The sequence below is a fragment of the Pteropus medius genome, unplaced genomic scaffold, assembly GCF_902729225.1.
Source record: "Pteropus medius unplaced genomic scaffold, Ma_sr-lr_union100, whole genome shotgun sequence".
In the NCBI taxonomy this organism is placed as follows: Eukaryota; Metazoa; Chordata; class Mammalia; order Chiroptera; family Pteropodidae; genus Pteropus; species Pteropus medius.
Window position 1 is genome coordinate 18,991,289 of NW_024345601.1, and position 21,257 is coordinate 19,012,545.

At 33.6% G+C, this 21,257-nt stretch overlaps 2 protein-coding genes across 5 annotated transcripts in view; one reads left to right on the plus strand and one right to left on the minus strand.

Annotated features, from left to right (window-relative positions):
* Window positions 1-19,773, minus strand: part of LOC120611955 (basic proline-rich protein-like) — a 40,756-nt gene extending 20,983 nt beyond the window's left edge. The window contains exon 1 of the mRNA XM_039874575.1: window positions 19,702-19,773. The gene's annotated coding sequence lies outside the window, so the exon portion shown is untranslated. The remainder of the gene's footprint in view (window positions 1-19,701) is intronic.
* Window positions 1-21,257, plus strand: part of SPOPL (speckle type BTB/POZ protein like) — a 61,212-nt gene that overhangs the window by 20,372 nt on the left and 19,583 nt on the right. For 3 of the 4 annotated variants that reach the window (XM_039874571.1, XM_039874574.1, XM_039874572.1), the window contains 3 exons: window positions 19,702-19,838; window positions 20,022-20,143; window positions 20,394-20,545. In XM_039874571.1, the coding sequence (XP_039730505.1) occupies window positions 19,761-19,838; window positions 20,022-20,143; window positions 20,394-20,545 (352 nt within the window). In that variant the 5' untranslated portion in view covers window positions 19,702-19,760. Of the gene's footprint in view, window positions 1-19,701; window positions 19,839-20,021; window positions 20,144-20,393; window positions 20,546-21,257 lie in introns of those variants that run through there. The other variant, XM_039874573.1, reaches the window with a different exon arrangement.

The following is a 21,257-nucleotide window of genomic DNA, read 5'->3' on the forward strand; positions in this document are numbered from 1 at the left end:
TCCAGCTCTCTAGAAATTAGAAAATTGATAGAAAGCTGTGTAACTGTCAGATGAGTTTGAAAGAGGGTATGAATCACTTGTTCTGTGTTTTTTTACACTAGGCTTTAAAAAATTTTTTTAATTGCTAACATGCTGGAAAAGACGTCTTTAAGAACTAAATAAACATCTTTAGTATAAGTTGAGGCTGAAATCCAGGCATGCAGTGCCAAATTTTAGTGTTATAATCTTGGGTCAGTTACATTGCCTTTTTGCATTTAGATTTGCTCATCTATAACATTGGCAGAGGCATTATTAGCCTGTTCATAGAGTTATTTTGGGAATCAAATTAGATAAATACTTAAGCCTGACATATAGAAAGAAATATCTATTCTTGGTATTATTAAATCGCTTCTATTCAGGAAAATGTTAGTGATGCATTTTAGACAGCTTTTTGCTTAGAACAGAAGTTTCTGCAAAGTTAGCTATGAAGTAGTTTATTATAAAATAAAATTTTCTTCTCTTTGTAATACTGAAGATGCATTTGTAGGGAAAAACCCCTCTGTTGTATGAGTCAAACTTTTGGTAAAGATGCTTGGTGGTTTGCTAGAATCAGTAGCAAGCATTTTTGCAGGGGTTTGGTTTGGCTACTAGATTCTTGTTCCCTTTTAGGAAGCACCTACTGGAGTAGTAGCGCTCTCATGATTGGGCTCACAGGAAGCCAATAAATAACACTCATCTCAATTGTATCATTTGTGTGTCTGTACTTCCGTAAAGCTCTAATAAATGTGATATATATTTTTACAGTCTCTTTGAATATGTTTGTAACACCCCTCCCCCACTTTTCCTACTGGTGTCTCAAACTCAGAAGTTGTCCAATAACCCAGCTTCTTATTCTGTATTTTACCTGAATCCTCTTTATTTACTGAATCTCTCAAAATCTTTTCACTTATACCACTGGTATTTTGACTTCTTATATAAGTTAGTTTTACATTTTTTAAAACTTTGGAATCATACAGCATGTCTAGCTTTTTTGGCAATATTATGAGATTTATCCGTGTTGCATGTTGTAATAGCTTGTTAATTCTCATTGCCGTATAGTGTTCCATTATATGAAGGGATCACAATTTATCCATTCTGTTATTAATGGATATTTGTATTGTTTTTAGTTTTTGGTTGTCACAAGTGCTTTACTACTTTATCTTCATATCTATATCTGGAGTTCATTTGTGAACATTCTTGTACACATCTTTTGTACATATGAATGTATATTATCAGATCTATACCCAGGAGTGGAATTGATGGGTTGTATTTATTTGTTTGGCTTTAATAGGTATTGCAAGTATCTATTATACTAATTTCTACTTTCACTATTAGTGTAATTTTGGAGATTCAGGTCTTCACATCTGCCAACATTTATTGTATTATCTAATTTTAACTGTTCTGTTGCATGAGCAGTGGTATATTGCTGTCTTAATGTGTTTGTGTGATGATTAATGAAGTTGAACACCCTTTCACACGTTCAGTGACCTTATGGATATTCTCCTTTTTTACTTTTTATGTCATACTTTAGTCTTTGCCAAATTTTTGTTGTATTGCCTGCATATTTTATTATAATTTGCAAGAATTCTCTTTATATTCTGGATATGAGTCCTGTATCAGACATGTGTTTTGCAAATTTCTTCTACCCTGTGTCCTGCTTAAGAAATATTTTCCTACCCCAGAATATAAAGATATTCTCTCATTTTCCCCTAAAAAGCTGTAATGCTTTTCTTTTATATTTATATCCGAAGTATATCTAGAATTGACCATTGTACATGTGAAGTAAGAGTCAAGATTTTATTCTATACAACTACACATTTAACCCAGCACCATTTATTAAAAGATCATCTTTTCTGTACTGCTTTTTATTATTACCATTGTCATGAATGAACTGGCTAAAATGTGTGAATCTGTTTTTGGACTCATTATTTTCTTCCATTCATCAGTCAGTTTCTCTGTTTTTGCACCAGTACCATTCTGTCTTAATTCCAATGGCTGTATTTTGTCTTGATATTTTAGACTTATTTCTTGTACCTTGTCTTGATATCATATACCTGATGTACTTATAGTCCTTCAGCTTTATTCTTTTTCAAGATTGCTTTGGGTATTCTTGCTCCTTTTGCATTGTTGAATAACTTTAGAATAACCTGTCAATTTCCACAAAAAGCACTATTGAGATTTTGATTGTGATTGCATTGAATTTACATGTCAGTCTGGGGCGAATTCTTGATAAGATTGAATTTTTTGTTTTATGAGTATGGTATAGTCCTTCATTAATTTAGTTTATCTTTAATTCTCTTAATACCATTTTGTAGTTTTCAGTGTGGAGATTATGACCATCTTTCATTAGATTTATTTCTAGGTGAATTGGATTTTTAAGTTATACTATAAATAGTGTCTTTAAAAAACTTTTCTAGTTGTTTGTTGCTAACATAGAAAACATTGGAATTTTGTATGTTGACTGTTGTATACAGCACCTGGACAAAATTACTTATTAATTCTATTCGTTTTCATGCAATCCTATCTGCGAATAATGATTGTTTTTTTTCTTTTGCATTTCTTAGGCTTTTTGTTTTTCTTGCCTTAAGGTACTGGCTAGGACTTATGTTGAATTAAAGTGCTGATAGTGTCTTCCTTGTCTCATCTCACTGGGAACTCTTACTGTAAGAGTGTGTTAAGACACTTTTTGTAAAATTAAGAAAATTCCCTTTTATTCTCACTTTGTAAAGAGATTTTATCCTGAATGGGTATTAAACTTTATCAAACACTTTTTCTGTATCTATCAAGGTGATCCTTTTTCCTCTTTTTTTGATTAATAAGATAAATTAATAGATTCTGATATTAATCACCCTTGTATTACTCAGATAAAACCCCATCGTTCACGAAATAGTTTACTTTTTATCAATGCTAGGTTTGACTTGCAATTATTTTGTGTAGAATTTTTACTCCTATGTTCACGAGAGAAACTTTCCTATATTTTCCTTTCTTGTAATGTACTGACAGGTGGTGGTATAAAAGTTACACTGGTTTTATCACACAAGCTGCAAAGTTTGTTTTTGTTTTCCATTCTGTGGAAGAGCTTGTACAGTGAAGCCATCTGTGTAAGCCTTCTTTATAGGAGAGTTTAAATGACTAATTCAATTTTAATCAAAATGGGATGATTTATGATTTTCTCTTTTATATTGTGTGTCAGTTTTGGTAAGTTATGTTTTTCAAGTAATTTTCTCATTTCATCTAAATTATCAGTTAAATTGATATAACGTTTTCATGATAGCCTAATTATCTTTTAGGGCATCATTTTTGGTATTGTAAATTTGTGTCCTCTCTCTTTTACTTTTATTAATCTGACTAAACCTGTGAATTTTATTATTTTTTTAAAAGAGTCAGCTTTTGACTGTTTTCTCTGTTGTACATTTTCCCCTCTAGTCATTGGTTTCTGCTCATACCTTTATTATTTCTTCTACTTTTTTGGGGATTTGACTTATTTTTTTTCCCTTAGCTTTTTTAGATGGAAGCTTTAAATCTTTGATATTCAGCTTTCCTTTTCTGCTACATGCATGAAAGGTTATATATTTTCTAAGTATCGATATAGCTAGGTCTTACAAGTTTGGAAAATTTTTATCTTTAATATCATTCAGTTCAAAATATTTTCTGATTCCCATTGTCATTTTTCACACATAGATTATTTAGTAAACTATTGTTTAATTTCTGGAAACTTGGGTATTTTCTAGTTATCTTTTGCTTATTGACATAAATTTAATTCTACTGTGATTAAGTTAATTTGCAAGTTTTTCTCTATCATGCAATAATATGAATAGTTTTAGTAAATGTTTTCTGTACAGTTGAGAAAAATTTGCATCCTTTTGCTGTTGGGTGTCATGTTCTCTCTATATACATGCATATATACACACACAGACATAGCTATACGTGTCTACTACGTATGTCTGTATATATGTATAATGTCATTAAGATTGTTCTTTCATTATTGAAAGAAGTGAATTAAAGTCTTCCACTACTTTTGGAACCAACCCTATTGCATACAGACACATTTAGAATTATGTTTTCATGATTAACCTTTTTTCTCATTTAATTATTTTCCTTTTTACCTTTCCTAATGCTTCTTTCTTTAAAGTCTGTTTTTGTTTGATTCTGGGATAGCTGTACCTGCTTTGTTTTTGATAAGATTTATAAGGTATGTATTTCCCATTCTTTTAATTTAAACTTTTCTGTACTCTTATGTTTAAGTCTTCCCAGACAGCAAATAGTTGGTTTCTTTTTCCTCACATGGCTTCCCATAATGTTAACATCATATTAAACTCATATTAATGTAAAAACTTTGTTATTATATTTAATAACATAACTGTATTAAACTTTTTGAAATCAAGAAATTAACATTGGTATCATACTGTTAATTAACTAAAGACTTGAATCAGATTTTTACCAGATTTCCCACTACTGTCTTTTTACTATTCTGATATTGTACTTAGTTACCTGTTTAATTCTGTTCAATTTAATTGCACTTCAGTTATCTGTTTATTTAATCCAGTCTGATAATTGGAGTATGTAGTCTACTTACATATAAATGTAATTATTTATATATTTGCATCTTTATCTACCACCTACTGTGTATTTGTTTTTTTATATTTTTTCTCTTTTTTCTCTATTATTATTTTTAGTTATGCTGTCTCACTTTTTTTAGTGGTTACTCTAGTGATTGCACCATCCTTCATTGACTTATTACAGCTTATGTTATTACTTATACTAGGCACTTCCTCAAGAATTGCTGGAACCTTAGAACACTTTATTCATTTACTTCCATGCCTTTTACGTTATTGTTGTCGTGCATTTTAACTGTATGTATATTTAAGCTCTACAAGACATTACAGTTATTGTTTTGTTGACCAATTTTGGAAAATTCTTAGTTATCTTTTTTTGTTGCAACTCCACTCACATGTTAGACTTTTTTCACTGTGTCTCATTTGTCTTAAGTTCACTTACTATTTTTCATAATTTTTCTGCTTTAGTGTAGATATCTATTTTTGACTTTAAAGTTTCCTAGTTCTATCTTTTGCTATTTAGCCTGCTGTTAAACCTATATCTTAGGTTGTTAGTTTTAGTTACTGTCCAGTTCTAGAATTTCTACTTGATTCTTTCTTAAAGAATTAAATTCTTGATAAAACTATTTCACCTTTTTTTCCCCATCTTTTTCTCTCTACTACAGCATGTTAAATCTCAATTATTTCAAAATTCTTGTCTTCTGACTTCTGTCTGAAAGTGCTGTGGGTTTGTCTGTGTTTGGTGCTGTTTTTCTCCTAGTTTTCAGTCATATGCATCTGTCTTTTGGCAGCCTGGTAGTTATTAATTGAATAACAGCCATTATGAAAATTGTAAAGGCTCCAGATGATACCATCTTTCATAGATTTACTTTTCCTCACTTGAATATAAAGCATAGAGGCTGATAACTTTGAGCCAGTCAGGACTTGAGTGAATCAAGACTGAATTAAGACTGTTTGTACATTTGGTTTGCCCTTCTTATGGAGCCTAGCATTCTAGGCCTTCCAGATGAGAGCCAAATGTTCTTACTTGGGCCTATCTCTGTCATATCCATTACTCTAATCGTTGTCTCCTCAGCAATATGAGATACATGAAATTTTTGCTATGCTTTTTGGGGGCTTTCTTCTTGGTGTTCTGTTCCATACAAGGTCAGCATACAGCAGGAATATTAAAGGACACTTTGCATCAGGATCTTAGCCCATCAGGTATCCTACTTTTATCTTCTACCCTGTGAGGCCAACAAAATCTTTGCTGATGTTTCTGCCCCCTGGCAGAAGGAGCCCTCAGCCTGAGCAAAGCCTGGCTGCTCACTCTGCATTGTAGCTAGAATGAGCAAATACTCTTAGAGAAGAAAGTAGCTATAGTCTATCAGCTTACCTTTAGATTATTCCCTTGTCTCTGGAATTTTGGGAACCCCTCCCCATCCTGATTGCTTTAGCAGCTCTAGTTACCTTTAAACAGATAGTTATTTTATTTTTATCCAGGTTTTTCTGCTTCGCAGCAGAACTTAGTTCACTTCCCAGCTATTCCATCCTACTCAGAAGACCTCATAGCTTTTAAGTACTTTTTAATATACATTAATCAATCATTGGATAAGATACAGTGGTTTTCAGGTATAATTTCATGAAGCAGTTCAGATAACTTTTAGCATAAATATGGTAGTATTTTACAGTTGTAAAGTGATTTACATTTTGTTAGTTGAAAACAAAAATGCTATATGATTAATAGCACAGTTGGTTAAGCTAGCTTGAAGAAGACACAAGCTGATTACAGATGACACTACAAAAGAGATTACAAATAATCTCATAAACATGGTAGTCACATTTTATAACTGAATAGAATTTTGATACTTTTCCTTAGACAGTAAGAAAAAAAACTACTCTGGATAATTCATATCATTTGGAAGCTTAATAGCTAACATACTGGGAATACTGCACAATTCAAGACAGTTGTTCAAAAGCTAAATAGTTTTGAGAGTCATTAAAAATAATCTGTTTAGTACTGTGATAGTGGCCAATTTAGACTCAATGGTTAGAAATGAAACTATAACTGCTTCCATTTCTTTTTAATCACAAAAGAAATATGTGTATATGTGAATACGTACATATGTGTGCATTTGTATATTTTTTAATGAGGTAAAATTCATGTAACAAAATTCATTATTTTAACAGTTTTAAAGTGTACAAATTCATTGATGTTTGGTACATTGACAGTGCTGTGCAATGAAACCAGCACCACGAGCTAGTCCCAGAACATTTTTATTACTCCAGAAGGAATTCCCATATCCACTGAGTACTCATTCCCCAAGTTTCCCCCTTTTCAGCCCTGGACAACCACTAATATGTTTTCTGTTTGTGTGTAGTTGCCTATTCTGGATGTTTCATATAAATGAAATCATGCAGGGTGTGGCCTGTTGTGCCTGGAATTTTTCATCTAACATGATATTTTGACAATCATTTATGTGTAGCATATGTCGGTACTTTATCACTTTTTATTGATGCCTAATATTCCATTGTGTGGATATACCACATTTTGTTTATCCATTCATCTGTTGATGGTTATTTGGAGTGTCTATCTGTGGACTGATGTTTAGCCAATAACCTTTTGGCTGTTGTAAATAGTGCTGCTGTGAACATTCGTGTACAGATTTTTGTTTGAACACCTGGTTTTGATTATTTTGGATATATACTTCAGAGTAGAATTACTAGATGGTAATTTTGTGTTTAACTTATTTGAAGAATTGCCAAACTCTTCCATAGTCGCTGAATTATTTTACTTTTCTACTAGCAGTATACAAGGTTTCCAATTTCTGTGCACCCTCACCACATTGGCAATTTTCCATTTTTTTAGTCGAGCTTCCTGAATTTATGAATATTAATGTTTTTCAATAAATTTAGGAAGTTGTTGGCTATTGTTCAAATGTTCTTTCTGCTCTTTGTCTTTCCTCTCCTTTTGTACTCCCATTTTATGTATGTCAGTGTGCTTAATAATGAGACATGTTTTCTCAGGCTGTGTTCATTTTCTTTTATCTCTAGATTTTATAATCCCTTGATCTCTTGGCAAGTTTAATAGTTCTACCAGTTCATATATATTGTATATGCACGTAGCCCCTTATATTAATTTTTTCATTTTTCAGTTGTACTCAACTCCAGAATTTCCTTTATTTTCTCAATCACTTTGACTTCTTTTTTTTTTTTTTAAGGCAAAGCAACCCTTGGTTGACCTCACAGTTTGCAAGGACCTTGTCAGCTTACAATCCCTTATTTTTTATTTTTTATGTCTATTGCACCTGGTCTTCCTAGGAGGTCTCCCATCCAAGTACTAACCAGGCCCAACCCTGCTTAGCTTCTGAGATTAGACAGGATTGAGCTTGTTCAGTTCTTTGACCTCTTTATTGATATTCACTACTTTCTCTGACATTGTCAACACATTTCCTCTACTTAAACATGATTTCCTTTACTTTAGACATATTTACAATGGCTACTTTGAAAGCTTTGTCTGTTAAATCTTAATATTTTGCAGTCATAGACAGTTTCTGTTACCTACTTTTCCTGGTTCTTTGTTTGTCTCATAATTTTTTGGTCAAAACTGAATATACAGTCATACTTTGGTGATGTCACAGATTTGGTTCTAGTCCACTACAGTAGAGCGAGTAGTGGAATAAAGTGAGTCATAATTTTTTCCTGATGGAGTGTCTTGCCTTCAATTTGTAAAAAAGCCTAACATCTGTGAAGCACAATAAAACAAGGTGTGCCTGTAATGTAGAAATTTTTAGAGCTGGTTTCTCCCTTCCCAGTATATTATTGTTTCTTGCTTACTTGTTTAGTGACAGGCTGTTATTTTAGTGCAGTCTGTTTTTCTCTCCTTTCACCTCTTCCCTCCCTCCCTTCACACACAGGAGGGAGGGAGAGAGATAGAGTTTAAACCTATACTATTGCTTCTCAGAGGGGCACAGCCTTGGATTTTTCACACAGTTACCCTGGGGTGAGTGGTTTTGGCAAGGCTGTCTTTGACTCTTTCCCTAACTACTGAGAACTGTTAAAGTCCACCAATCTAATGCTAATTTCTCTTATTGTTTTCAGTACTGCCTTAAGGCAGTAATTGCTCCACAGACTAAATTAATCAAATTTGAATTCTTTGGAGGGATTGTTTCCTAAATTAGTACTTAAGATTTGTTCTGACCACAGGCAGGCTCCTCTTAGCAGCTTTCTCTCTTCCTTGTTGTCTCTGACTAACAAATCAGCCTAAAGTTAAGCCTTTGTCCAGTGATATCTCCTCAGTGGCCTTTCACCAGGACCTCAACTGTTTCAGAGCACCCTTGCCCATTCTCTTGAAGAAGTCAGTATTTCTCTGGGAAGAGATTTGGAACTATCTGTTTCATAGCCTCCTTCTCCCCCCACAGGCAGTATCTACGAGCCAAGTCTCTGGAATATGGAGTGGGGATAATGATGTGTTTCTCTCCCAGTAATATCTCTGCTGAGAGTTCGGTAGGATGGGGAGAGGGAGGAAAACAGTACCTTCAGGTCTCAGCTTGTCTCTCCTAGTGTGGAACTTCCACCTTACTAACTAGAACAAAACAGTCAGTGCCCCATCAGCACCATAACCCATGGTAGAGCCTAAATCACACCAGTGCATGAGAGAAGGGAGATCCTCCCCTACCCCGCCCCGCCTCCACACCCACATACCTCTTGGAAGTAAGTGTTCACCTGGGAACTTAGCTTCAACAATAGGTAGCTGGAGGCAGGCAGAGGGAGTCCTGCACTCTTGGCTGTACCAGCCTGGAATGGAGTTTCTGACTCTATGAACTGAAAGTTCTGAGGGAAGGACAGGTCCTGCTTCAGACACCATAGACTCTCATTTTCTTAAAGTCCCTAGTAGATTTTCTTGAATACATCTTTCTTATTTGCTCTCTAACCCCATGATCATTTCCAGAGACTAAATGGTCATTCTTTTATAAATTTTCACCCATTTCACTGGAGACCAAATCCATGGAGTTCTACAGACTGTCATGATGCAAGTTTTTTTTTTTTTCTATCTCTTTACTGGTTAGAAGTCTGTTCAGATTTTCTGTTTCTTTTTGTCTTATCAGTATTGATAATTTGTGCTTTTTAGGAATTTGTCCATTTCCTCTAGGTTATTTAACTTGTTGGTGTACAATAATTCATACATAGTATTCTCCTATAATCCTTTTTATTTCTATAAGGTTGGTAGTAATGCCCCACTTTCATTTCTGATTTTAGTCACTTAAGTCTTGTATTCTTTGTCAGTCAAGCTAAAAGTTTGTCAATTTTATTGATCTTTTCAAAGAATCAACTTTGATTCTTTCTATTGTTTTTCTAGTCTTTTTGTTTTCTCTCTAATTTTTATTTCTGTCCTTCTACAAGCTTTGAGTTTGCTCTTCTTTTTCTAGATCCTTAGCTGTAACGTTAGCTTAGCTTATTAATTTGAGATTTTTTTTTTAATAGAAACGTTTTATTAGAAGGGAAAGTATAACTTCCAGACGTGGAAGTGGGCCTGAGCAAGAGAAACATGACTCAAAAGGCCTTTGTTTTTTTTTTTTAAATATAGGTGTTTACAACTACACCATCTGAATACTACTTTCGTTGCAATCCAGAAATTTTGATATGTTGTGTTCTCATTTTGTTTTTGTCTCTAAGTATTTTCTAATTTATTTTTTTCCCTTTTGCTCTTTGGTTGTTTAAGAATGTTATTTAATTTACAAATTTTTGTGAATTTTTCATTTTTTCTGTTATTATTTCTAGTTTCATTCTCTTGCAAAGAAGATACTTTGTATGATTTCAGTCTTTTAAAATGTTTTAGACTTGTTTTGTAGCCTAGAATATGGTCTAAATAGAGAGTGTTTCATGTGCACTTGAAAAGACTGTTTTCTGCTGTTCATGGGTGAATGTCTGTTAGGCTTAGTTGTTTTTTAATGTTGTTCAAGTCCTCTATCATAATTATTGATCTTCTTGGTTCTATACATTATTGAAAGTTGGATATTGATGCCTCCAACTATTGTTGCTGAACTATTTCTAAATCTCTTAGGTTTTGCTTGATATAGTTTGGAGCTGTTTGGTGCATATATATATATGTCTTCTTGCTGGATTAACCCTTTCTTCAAAATGTAATGTCCTTCCATGTCTCTTTCAACAATTTTTTACTAAAGTCTGTTTTGTCTTAATAGTATAGCCATCCAGTTCTCTTTTGGATATTTGCATGAAATATCGTTTTCTATCTTTTCCCTTTCAGCTTATTTTTGATTTCCATATATACATGGAGCAAAAAGATAAAAAAAAAAAAACCTCACCAAACTTCTAGTTTTGTAGAGATTGGTTCTTTGTTGGGATGCTCTTTCATCTCTTAGGCCATTTACAGCTCTGCCTTAGTCTTCACTTTCTGCTTGCTAGATACCTAAATGTAAGCCAAAGTTGATAGTTTAGGATCTTCTCACATATTTTCCAATCATGTATTTGGCCCCAGGTATGCACATGTACTTCTAGTTTTTCCCCAGTATGAGAACTTTTCAAAGCCCCTTTTCTCTCAAGTTTCTTTCTTAGCTTCTTTCTTCCCAGGTTTTCCTGTCTGGCTATTGCTAGCCCCAACTCTTATCCCTTGCAGCTAAAATATTTGCGTTTAAATGTTTTTGGCAAATGCTGCCACCCAGAATGATGCCACTCAGAATACTGCTTCTACCCCAGGGAATCTTCAGTGCAGGTGAAACAAAGGTAAGCAAGCCCTTGAGCTGATGATCCTTCGGGGAGTTATCAAGCTGGACAAAGAACAGAATCATAAAGTTCTTTTAGAATAGGTCTGTATAACTCCCTCTGGTACCAGCAACCTGCACCAGGAATGTGGGTTGAAGTCTTCATGGCTGTGGCCAAACAGGGGGAGAGGGCCATGGTGAGTGAATATATGAAAATGCCAGTTTCTTCCTGAAATTTAGCAGCTGCATTCTTCATTAAGCATTCCCTTGGTTTTAAGCGTGGATATGATTCCAGAGTTAAAAAAATAAATAAATAAATAAAAATAACTCTCACCGTTAGCCTACCTCATTTGCTTTTGTGGAGGGATAAAGTTTTGGAATTCTCTACTTTGCTATTTTCAGTGATGTCTTTATTACTTTGTTACATATACTTTATTACATATCTGTGAACTTCTCTTTGTATAGTGTAGGAATCACAGGTATGTAATGTGAAGAAATTCATTGGTATAACAAAATCAGAATACAGATAACTTACTAGTGGGGGAGGAGATTTGATGATGATGGGAGGAAAGATACACAAGGATGGTGGGAAGATAGTTATTTGATGTATGATTCTTTATATTCTGAATATTTGAAATTCTCTATAATTTATGTAGCTGTGAGTATGTCTCTTAAATATACCTAGAAAACAGTAAGTCTAGCACACCAACAGTTTAAAGTAGAAAATTACATATGTGTGCATTCTAACAGGTAAGAATCTTTCCTTTAATAAATAAAACCAGCAAACATCACACTTAACGTTTTTTAAAGAAGCATTTTTAGAATATGGAAGAAGCCTTATTTGCTAATCAGTATAAATTACTTGTCTTACAGTCTCTAGATCTTATTTTGGCTGCACTCACTCTTTCTGCATGCTTTTCTGCAAGAACAAGGCTAGGAAGTCTTAAACATCCTGCATGTAGCTGATAGTCTTATTTTATTTTTCTTTTGAAGGGAGGAGAAAAATAGAAAGCTGAAAATAGCACTGAAATGACCATTGGGAAATCTTTGTCTTTCTTCTAATATTTATCTAACAGTGTAAACTTGGAGTCTGTTGCGTTTCTCTCATCTTGCTCCTCATCTGTAAAATAAGAGTTGTACCAGATAAGGGCTGTTTTAGCTCTATAATGTCAGGAGGGGCAGCATGATTCTATGGAAAGAGTATAGAGTTTGGAGCCAGGTAAAATTGTGTTCAGTCACCTTCTGGTTACTTACAGTGTAAAGTAAGTTTTCATCATGGTTAAGATGAGATTATCACCACCCATCTCATAGAGTTGCTGGAGAATATGCAATGTAGATACACAATATCTTATATGTGCTCCCGAATGTTATCTGCTCACCAGCTTTCTACATACCCCTATCATTTGAAATAGTAGCTGGAAAAAAAACAAAAATCTTTGTAACCTTTAATTTAGTTTGCTTTTATATAGAGGTTATGTTGTGAATTACATTTGAGGAAGGTAATAACTCTTACAGAGGCATTAAAGAACTCTTCAGGTTTTTAAAACTTATTTGTTATTTGTTATTTATGTATTTTGTTAGTATTAAGTTAAGTAGTGTCTCATAAACGTTTTCTTTGATTTACCATCACCTTTGACCTAACATCTCTCAATCTCTACTACTTATAAAGTAAGGTTCTTTCAGGTGTACTCTTGGTCTGATCTGTTGATAGACAACGTATCTTGAATACTTCCCATCACTGAGAAAACTTAATATACTCTTAATGGTTGCATAGCTCTCCATGTATAAATATATCACAAAAACATACTATATTTATACTTATCTTTTTTCAGAGTTGTAATACTTTCCCCAGGATGAATTTGTAGGATGAATCTGACAAAGAATTTCTGTTGATACTAACGATAAAATTCTCTTACAGAAAAGTCTTACCAGTAATGTCTGCCTCTGTGCAATTTTGCTGATTATAAAAATTGACAGTTTAAAATAATTTTCAATACCGTAGGTGAAAAATGGCACGGGTTCTTTTTGTATTTCATTAATTAGAAATAGATTAAACCTTTTTTTCCCTTTGTAGCTATTTTTCTACAAATTGCTTGTTCATCTCAGTACCTTTCTCTGAGTGTTTTTGAAATCATTATTAGTTGCCAGAAACCATATAAATGGTTCTCGTGGACATCAAATAACTCCATCGGCATTTTTTATATAAAATTAGTAGCTTAATATCACCATTTCCTTCCCCTTTTACCTGAAATTTCACTCTGGAAAACGAGGAGATTATTAAAACAACTTTACAATTTATGTTCCCACTAGAAATGTATTTGAGAATGCCTTTCGTTCTACTCTCATCAATCTTTTGGATTGTTGCCAGTCTAATAGGTTAAAAAGTGGCTTCTGAATTTAGTTTTAATTTGTATTTCTCTAATTATGAGTAAAGTTCTTTTTCTGTGAATTATTTGTTTGTATTCTTCACTTTTTCTAATTCTTAGGAATTCTTTATATATTAGACAAATTAACCCTTTATGTGTTATATGCATTGCAAATACTTCTCTTAGTTTATTGTTGTGGAAATTTGTCATGATAGTTTATCTGCTTGCTTCAGAGCCCCTGGAAGAACTATTGACTAGGGCAGGGCCTTTTTACACATGCCTAACTGGTAAGTCTGATAGTTATTATCTTCAGTACATTTATTAACTATGAGTCAGTCTACTTAAGAGAAATACCTAATTCTTATTTCTGCTATTATTTCCACCCCCAGCCCAGTTTTACCAGCCTGGAGCAGCAGCTTTGCTGTCAGTTCAGATGAATTGGATTTGGGGCTGGGAGTAGGGCACCTATGGGTTTGTCAACTAAAGGTAGCAAACTCAGTTTGAAGAAAGGGGACAGCCTGCAACTTTGCTAACCAGGCAAAAATAAAATAAAGCCAAACAGAGACATCAGTAGCCATATAATATGGTAGAGACAGATACTGCAATTAAGCCCAGGCAAATTACTAAAAAAACAATCCATAGAAAAAAAAATTAGAATCGAGTTGCTACAGTATATTAACTAAAATGTCTAGTTTTTTGCCCTAATATATAAAAAATTCCTAAAAATTAGAAAAAGAATACAAAGAAATAATTCATGGAAAAGTTGTGAGACATGCAGAGAAACAGGAAACTGTAACATACGTTACATGATAGGAACTCTTCTGTATGTGAGGAACCAACATAAATATGTTTGGGTGAGTGTATTAGTATAGTTACCATTATTGAAAAGGGAAATTATATAAACAATCTAATCCTAAAGGATTAATTTTAAAAAATTGTTCTGTTTGAAGTATTTCCTTTCAGCTTTTTACCTTTGAGTATGATGTTGGCCATGAGCTTGTTATATAAAGCCTTTATTATGTGGAGGTACACTTCCTCTATACCTGCTTTGTTGAGAGTTTTTGATCATGAATAGATGTTGAATTTTGTCACATGCTTTTCTGCATCTGTCGAGGTGATCATTTGACTTTTATCCTTCATCTTGTTGATTGGTTTATCACACTGAGTGATTTGCAGATGTTGAACCAGCCTTCTTGCATCCCTGGAATAAATCTCACTTGGTCATGGTATATGATCCTTTTAATATATTGTCAAATTCAGCTTGCTAATATTTGTTGAGGATTTTTGCATCAAAGATATTGACCTGTAATTTTTTTTTTTTTTTGGTAGTCTTGTCTGGTTTTGATATCAGAGTAATGCTGGTCTCATAACATGAGTTTGGAAGAGTTCTGTCTATCTGTTTTTTGGGAGTGTTTAAGAAGATTCTTATTCTTCTCTGAATATTTAGTAGAATTCACCCGTGAGGCTATCTGGTCCTGGACTTTTGTTGGGAAATTTTTGATTACATACAGATTCAGGCTCCTTACTACTCATTAGTCTGTTTAGCGTTTTTTATTTCTTTGTAATTGTCTTGGTAGATTGAATGTTTCTAGGAACTTACCCTTTTCTTCTAGGTTGTCCAGTTTGTTGTCGTAGTAGTCCCTTATAATCCTTTGTGTCTCTATCATGTCAGTTATAATAGCTACTATCATTTCTGATTTTATTTATTTGAGTTCTCCCTTTTTTATTGGTGAGTCTAGGTAAAGGTTTGGCAATTACATTTATATTTTCAAAGATCCACCTCTTACTTTCATTGTGCTTTTTCTAGTTTTAGTCCCTATTTCATTTATTTCATTTCTAATCTTATTCCTTTTCTTCTTCTAACTTTGGGCTTTGTTCTTCTTTTTCTAGTTCCTCAGGGTATAAATTTAGGTAGAGACTTCGTGTTTCTTGATGTAGGTGTTTATCACTGTGAACTTCCCACTTAGAACTGCTTTTGCTGCATCCTGTAAATGTTTGTTATATTTCCATTTTCATTTGTCTCAAGGTATTTTTGATTTCTCTTTTGATTTCTTCTTTGACTCACTGGTTGTTTAGTACCAAATTGTTTAATCTCCACATATATATGAATTTTCCAGTTTTTTTCATGTAATTGATTTCTCGTTTAATACCATTGCGATCAAAAAAGATGCTTGATAGGATTTCAGTCCTTTTAAATTTATTAAGACTTTTTTTGCAGCCTAATGTATGATCTATCCTGTAGAATGTTCCATGTGCACTTGAGAAGAATGTGTATTCTGTTACTTTTGATTGGAATGGTCTTTATATAATCTGTTAAGTTCATAAGTCTTGTGTCAATTAAAGCCGATGTTTCCTTATTGATTTTCTGCCTAGATGGTCTATTGTTTACTGTAATTGGAGTATTAAAGTCCTCTACTGTTATTGTATTGCTTTCTTTTTCTCCTTTTGGATCTGTCATTGTTTGCTTAATATAATTAGATCCTCCTATGTTGGTTGCATAAATATTTACAAATGTTATATTCTGTTATATTGAGCCTTTTATCATCATGTAATGCCTTTCTTTGTCTCTTAATACAGTCTTTGTTTTAAAGTCGATTTTGTCTGATAAAAGTACAACTACCCTAGCTTTCTTTTGGTTTCCTTTGCATAGAATATCGTTTTTCATCTCTCCACTTTTTAGTCTTGGTGCGTACTTACATCTAAAGTAAGTTTTTCCTATAACATATAGATGAGTCTTTTTCTTTTTAATCTATTCAGCTTCTCTACAGTCTTTTGATAGGAGAATTTAGTCCATTTACATCTAAAGTAATTACTGATAGGTATGTATTTATGCCACTTTGTTAACTTTTTCTGTTTTTGTAGTTCTCTGTTTCTTTTGCTCTCTGTGGTTTGATTAGTTTCTTTAGTGATATACTTATATTCCTTTATCTTTTGTGTATTTACTATAGAGTTTTACTTTAGTTATCATGAGGCTTACATATAACAACTTGTTATCTATAACAGTCAATTTTAAGTTGATAACAACTTAAGTTTGATAGCATTTTACAACTCAACATTTACCTCTACTCTTTTTATTTTATTTTATTATTTTTATTTTTTTGCGGGTGGGGGGGGTCACATTTTACACCTTTTGTGTATTTCCTAAACTCATTATTGGTGGAATCATAGTTTTTACCACTTTTGTCTTTTAACCCTCATACTAGTTTATAAGTGATTAATCTACCACCTTTACTATGTATTTACCTTTTTGGTGAGATTTAGTCTTTCAAGTTTTCTTGTTACTAATTGATGCACTTTCTTTTCAGTTAAAGAAGTCCTTTTAAAATTTCTTGAAAGGCTAGTTTAATCATGATGAAATTTTTTTTAGCTTTTACTAGTCTGGAAAACTCCTTTAATTCTCAATAACTTTGCTGGGTAGAGAATATTCTTGGTTGGAAATTTTTTCTTTTAGCACTCTGAGTATATCATGCCTCTCTCCCTTCTGGCCAACAATGTTTCTGCTGAAAAATCTGCTTATAGTCTTATTGGGGGTTCCCTTGTATGTAACAAGTTGCATTTCTCTTTCTGCTTTTAAGATTCTCTCCTTGTCTTTAACTTTTGCATTTTAATCGTAATGTTTCTTGGTGTGGGTCCCTTTGAGTTCATCTTTTTTTTTGGAACTTGTTAGGCTTCCTGTATCTGGTTGTCTGTTTCTTAACTCAGCTTAGAGAAGTTTTCAGCCATTATTAGTTCAAATAAGAATTCTTCTCCCCCCTCCCTGCCCCTTTCTGGGAGCCCTATCATGAGAATTTAGTTTGTTTAATGTTGTCTCTTAAGTTTCTTAAGCTATCTTTACTTTTTAAAATTCCTTTTTCTTTGTTGATTTGATTGGGTGAGTTCTACTGCCTTGTCTTCAAGTTTCTGATCCTTTATTTGCTTCACATAGTCTGCTTTTGAACTCTTTTAGTGTATTTTCCAGTTCAGTTATTGAATTCTTCAGCTCTGTGATTTCTGTTTAGTACTTTTTTTGTTTGTTTTCCATCTCTTTCTTGAAATTCTCTGTGATTTCAATCTTCTCCCTACTTTGGTGAGCATTTTTATAACTATTACTTCTAACTCTATCAGGTAAATTACTTATTTCCATTTCATAATTTTTTTTTTTTTGATGTGGTTTTATCTTGTTCATTTGGAACATACTCCTTTGTTTCTTCATTTTGTTTTACTTTCCGTGCCAGTTTCTATGAAGTAGATGAAACAACCACCTCTTCTGGGCTAGTGTTCCCTGGAAGAGAGCTTTACACACACACGTCTGGTGCCCTGGTATCTGTATCTACTGTCCAGGGGATCCTTCTTGATCATCTGGCTCTGGTGGCCAAAAGGGCTTGCATTCCTGGGTCCCTTGGGACCATGGCAATTGAGACAGTTGAGACAGTTTGTGGAATGCTCCTACTTTCAGGACACTGCATAGACAGCAGACTGAGGCACACCTCTCCAGTCTTTATGTGAAAGAGACCTCTTTTCTTGTCCTGGAGCTATGCCCTGAGGGGCAGGCATCAGGTTTGGTACATGTCTAGTGTCCTGTGCGGCTGCTGTCAAAGAATGTAGGTTGTGAACACCATCTTGGTGCTCTCCCCAATGCCTCACTCCAGCTTGCTGGTATCTCCCAGAAAAGAGCTTATATGCACATCTCGAGCCCATATTTTTGCGACTGCTACTCAGGGGACACTTTCAGATCACCTGGCTCTGGGGGATAGTGGGGTTTATGCTTGTGGTCCCACAAGACCGCACATATTTTTGCATACTTTTAAAAGCTTTTGTTTGGGAGTCTGGCTTCCAATCAGCCTATATGACACTGACGAGTCTTGGCCTATACTTAACTACGGGGCACTATTAAAAATGTAATAGGCTGCTTGGAGAAGCAGAAAGGTTTGAGAGATTACCAAGAGCCAGGGCAAGGTTAAACAATAAAGCTCACCTACAGGAGTGCACTACTTCAAGTCTAGTGCAGATTTTTAATGTGCTGCTTCATTTGTAGTTTTAAAGTTTTTCATACCTTTTATAGGTCCTTTTGTTTCTATGTATCTTTTAGGTGGCTTTCTTCAGTATTCTCATTTCATACCATTGTTTCATTGAGTAGAGAGACATAGAACAGTTATTTTCTTCTCCATTTCGGATGAAATCCTTCCCCCACCACCCCAGCAGTTTCTTTTTTATGATTCATGTGGTTTTCTACCATCATTAACTATTCTTAAATGAAAAGAAGATTCTTCAGACTTGAGTCCCTATGTTGAAATGTGATCTTGAACTGCCACCCCCACCTATACGCCTTCGAAGTACCCTACTTATTATGTAGCTCTTTGGTATTTTGCCTCTTTTATAGACTTTTTAAGTTACAAATCATCATCATATAGTTACTAATGTCCTGGCCAGGTTATGAGGAATTGATTGTGTATCCAAATGGATGTATTTTTAAGAACAGCTGACTGGGGAGAAATTGGATAATATGATACCAAATAATTATTTGGTAGGGAGCAATATGATGAGGATGGAGTTTTATCAGAGAAGCTGTTTGCTGAGATAGAGTTGAACTTTTGTGGAAATCTATATACTTTTTTACACAGCATTACCATCTGTGTTTCAGTTGGTTCAGAACTTTGGGGTCTCAATAGATGAGTGACTAATACTTGTAATTTCCAGAGTTCTTCTGACTTTTTAACCTTTTTGATTTTTGTGGATCTGTCAATGAAAGGCTGAAAGAAGGTGAATCAAATATGATTTTCATGTTATTTTGTGATTTTATGTTTATGATCATATTAAGCTACGTAATTTTTTGATTTATGTTATTTTGGTAAGCCTGCCTTTATAAAATAATGTCTTATCTACAGGTATTAGGTTTATATAGATTTCAAGTACTATATGTTGCAAAGACTGATATTATTTTTTAAAACTTATAAAAATAAATCCTTGCATGTTCCCATCTAATTTGGGAAAGCAATTATTGTATGACTCTTTAAATATTTCTTCCCTCAGTTCAGTCTGTTAAAGTTTTTGATCAGTAAATGCAACTTTTTTTCTTTGTAGTAAAGTACTCAACTGTGTGGGATATCCTATAAATCTTGGAAAACTGCAATAAAGTGGCAATGTCTCGGGAACCCACCCCACCTCTCCCTGGAGATATGTCTACTGGTCCTATAGCAGAAAGCTGGTGTTATACACAGGTACATGTTGTTGAAAATGCCTTACTTTATGTCACTTACAAATTTTATAGTATTTTGAGAATATCGTGAAGCACTTTGGCATAGTTATTAGAAATGTTAGAAGAGTAGATCATAGAATATTTAACAAGTGATAGGTTAAAAGCATAAAAGTCCTCATTAAAAAAGTTTTTCTGAATCTCTTAGGTTAAAGTAGTAAAATTTTCCTACATGTGGACCATTAATAACTTCAGTTTTTGTCGAGAAGAAATGGGTGAAGTGTTAAAAAGTTCAACATTCTCATCTAGCCCGAGTGACAAAATGAAATGGTAAGATTTTTGTTTGTTTTTGAGTTTCGTTTTTGATGTTATCTCGGCTATTTTATGATTTTGTTATTGTTCTTGAATGGATGTTAGTCTATTTTATATTAGATTTGTAAGAAGTTCCTAAAAATATAGAGAATTGTAAAGAACTGTGGGGATATTGATTGGATATTGACATATGATTTCAATATTACCTCTCTTATTTGGATGTTTAAAGTATTATATTCCTCCATGTGAGCCTGTTGTTTTATTTTAGGTGCCTGAGGGTAAATCCAAAGGGATTAGATGATGAAAGTAAAGACTACTTGTCCTTATATTTGCTTTTAGTAAGCTGCCCAAAAAGTGAAGTTCGAGCAAAATTCAAATTTTCCCTTCTGAACGCTAAAAGGGAAGAAACAAAAGCAATGGGTAAGTGATTTAAAACTAAGTGAAAAAGTCTCTGTGTAACTACATTCTGTGACTTATGCACTTTTACCTAGAAAAATTTAGGATATTTTTTTCCCACTAAAATCTGCTTAACCTAAAACATTTAGTTTGGCCATTATTTAATTTTAAATGCCAGTGTGGAGCTATAGTTGTTACACTAAGTCTTAGACTTCATAGATGTGTAAAATTACTTAAAAATAGTATTAAAATTTAACTTTCTCATGTCTTAAAACAACATTCATTTGTCACTCGGAAAAACAGTTACTATTAAGGGCAAGGTGCCAGGTTCAATCCCTGGCATATATAATAGATGTTCAGGAAATAGTTCTCTTCTCTCTTGCTGTTTTTGCCAGATAATAAAATCTGAAGAGCATGTGAAAGGAGATTAATTGTCTTGATATTTTGTCTCTAGAATTGGTTTTGAACAATAGACTGAACATTGACTGAAAGGAAATCAGATTTTCTTAGTCTCAAGACCCTTTAAATTCAGTTCAAGCTTCACATATATAGCCAGCAGAAACCATGTAGCCTGGCAATTCATAATAAAAGAACATTGTAGGAAATATACAGTGTGCATAGTAGGACGGTATATTGTGACCTGCCATGGTAAATTTTAAGTTTTGTGAAGTGAATCACGGAATCAAGTGATTTTGGTAGAAAATAACCTCCTCTTAATACTCATTTTAAAATATCT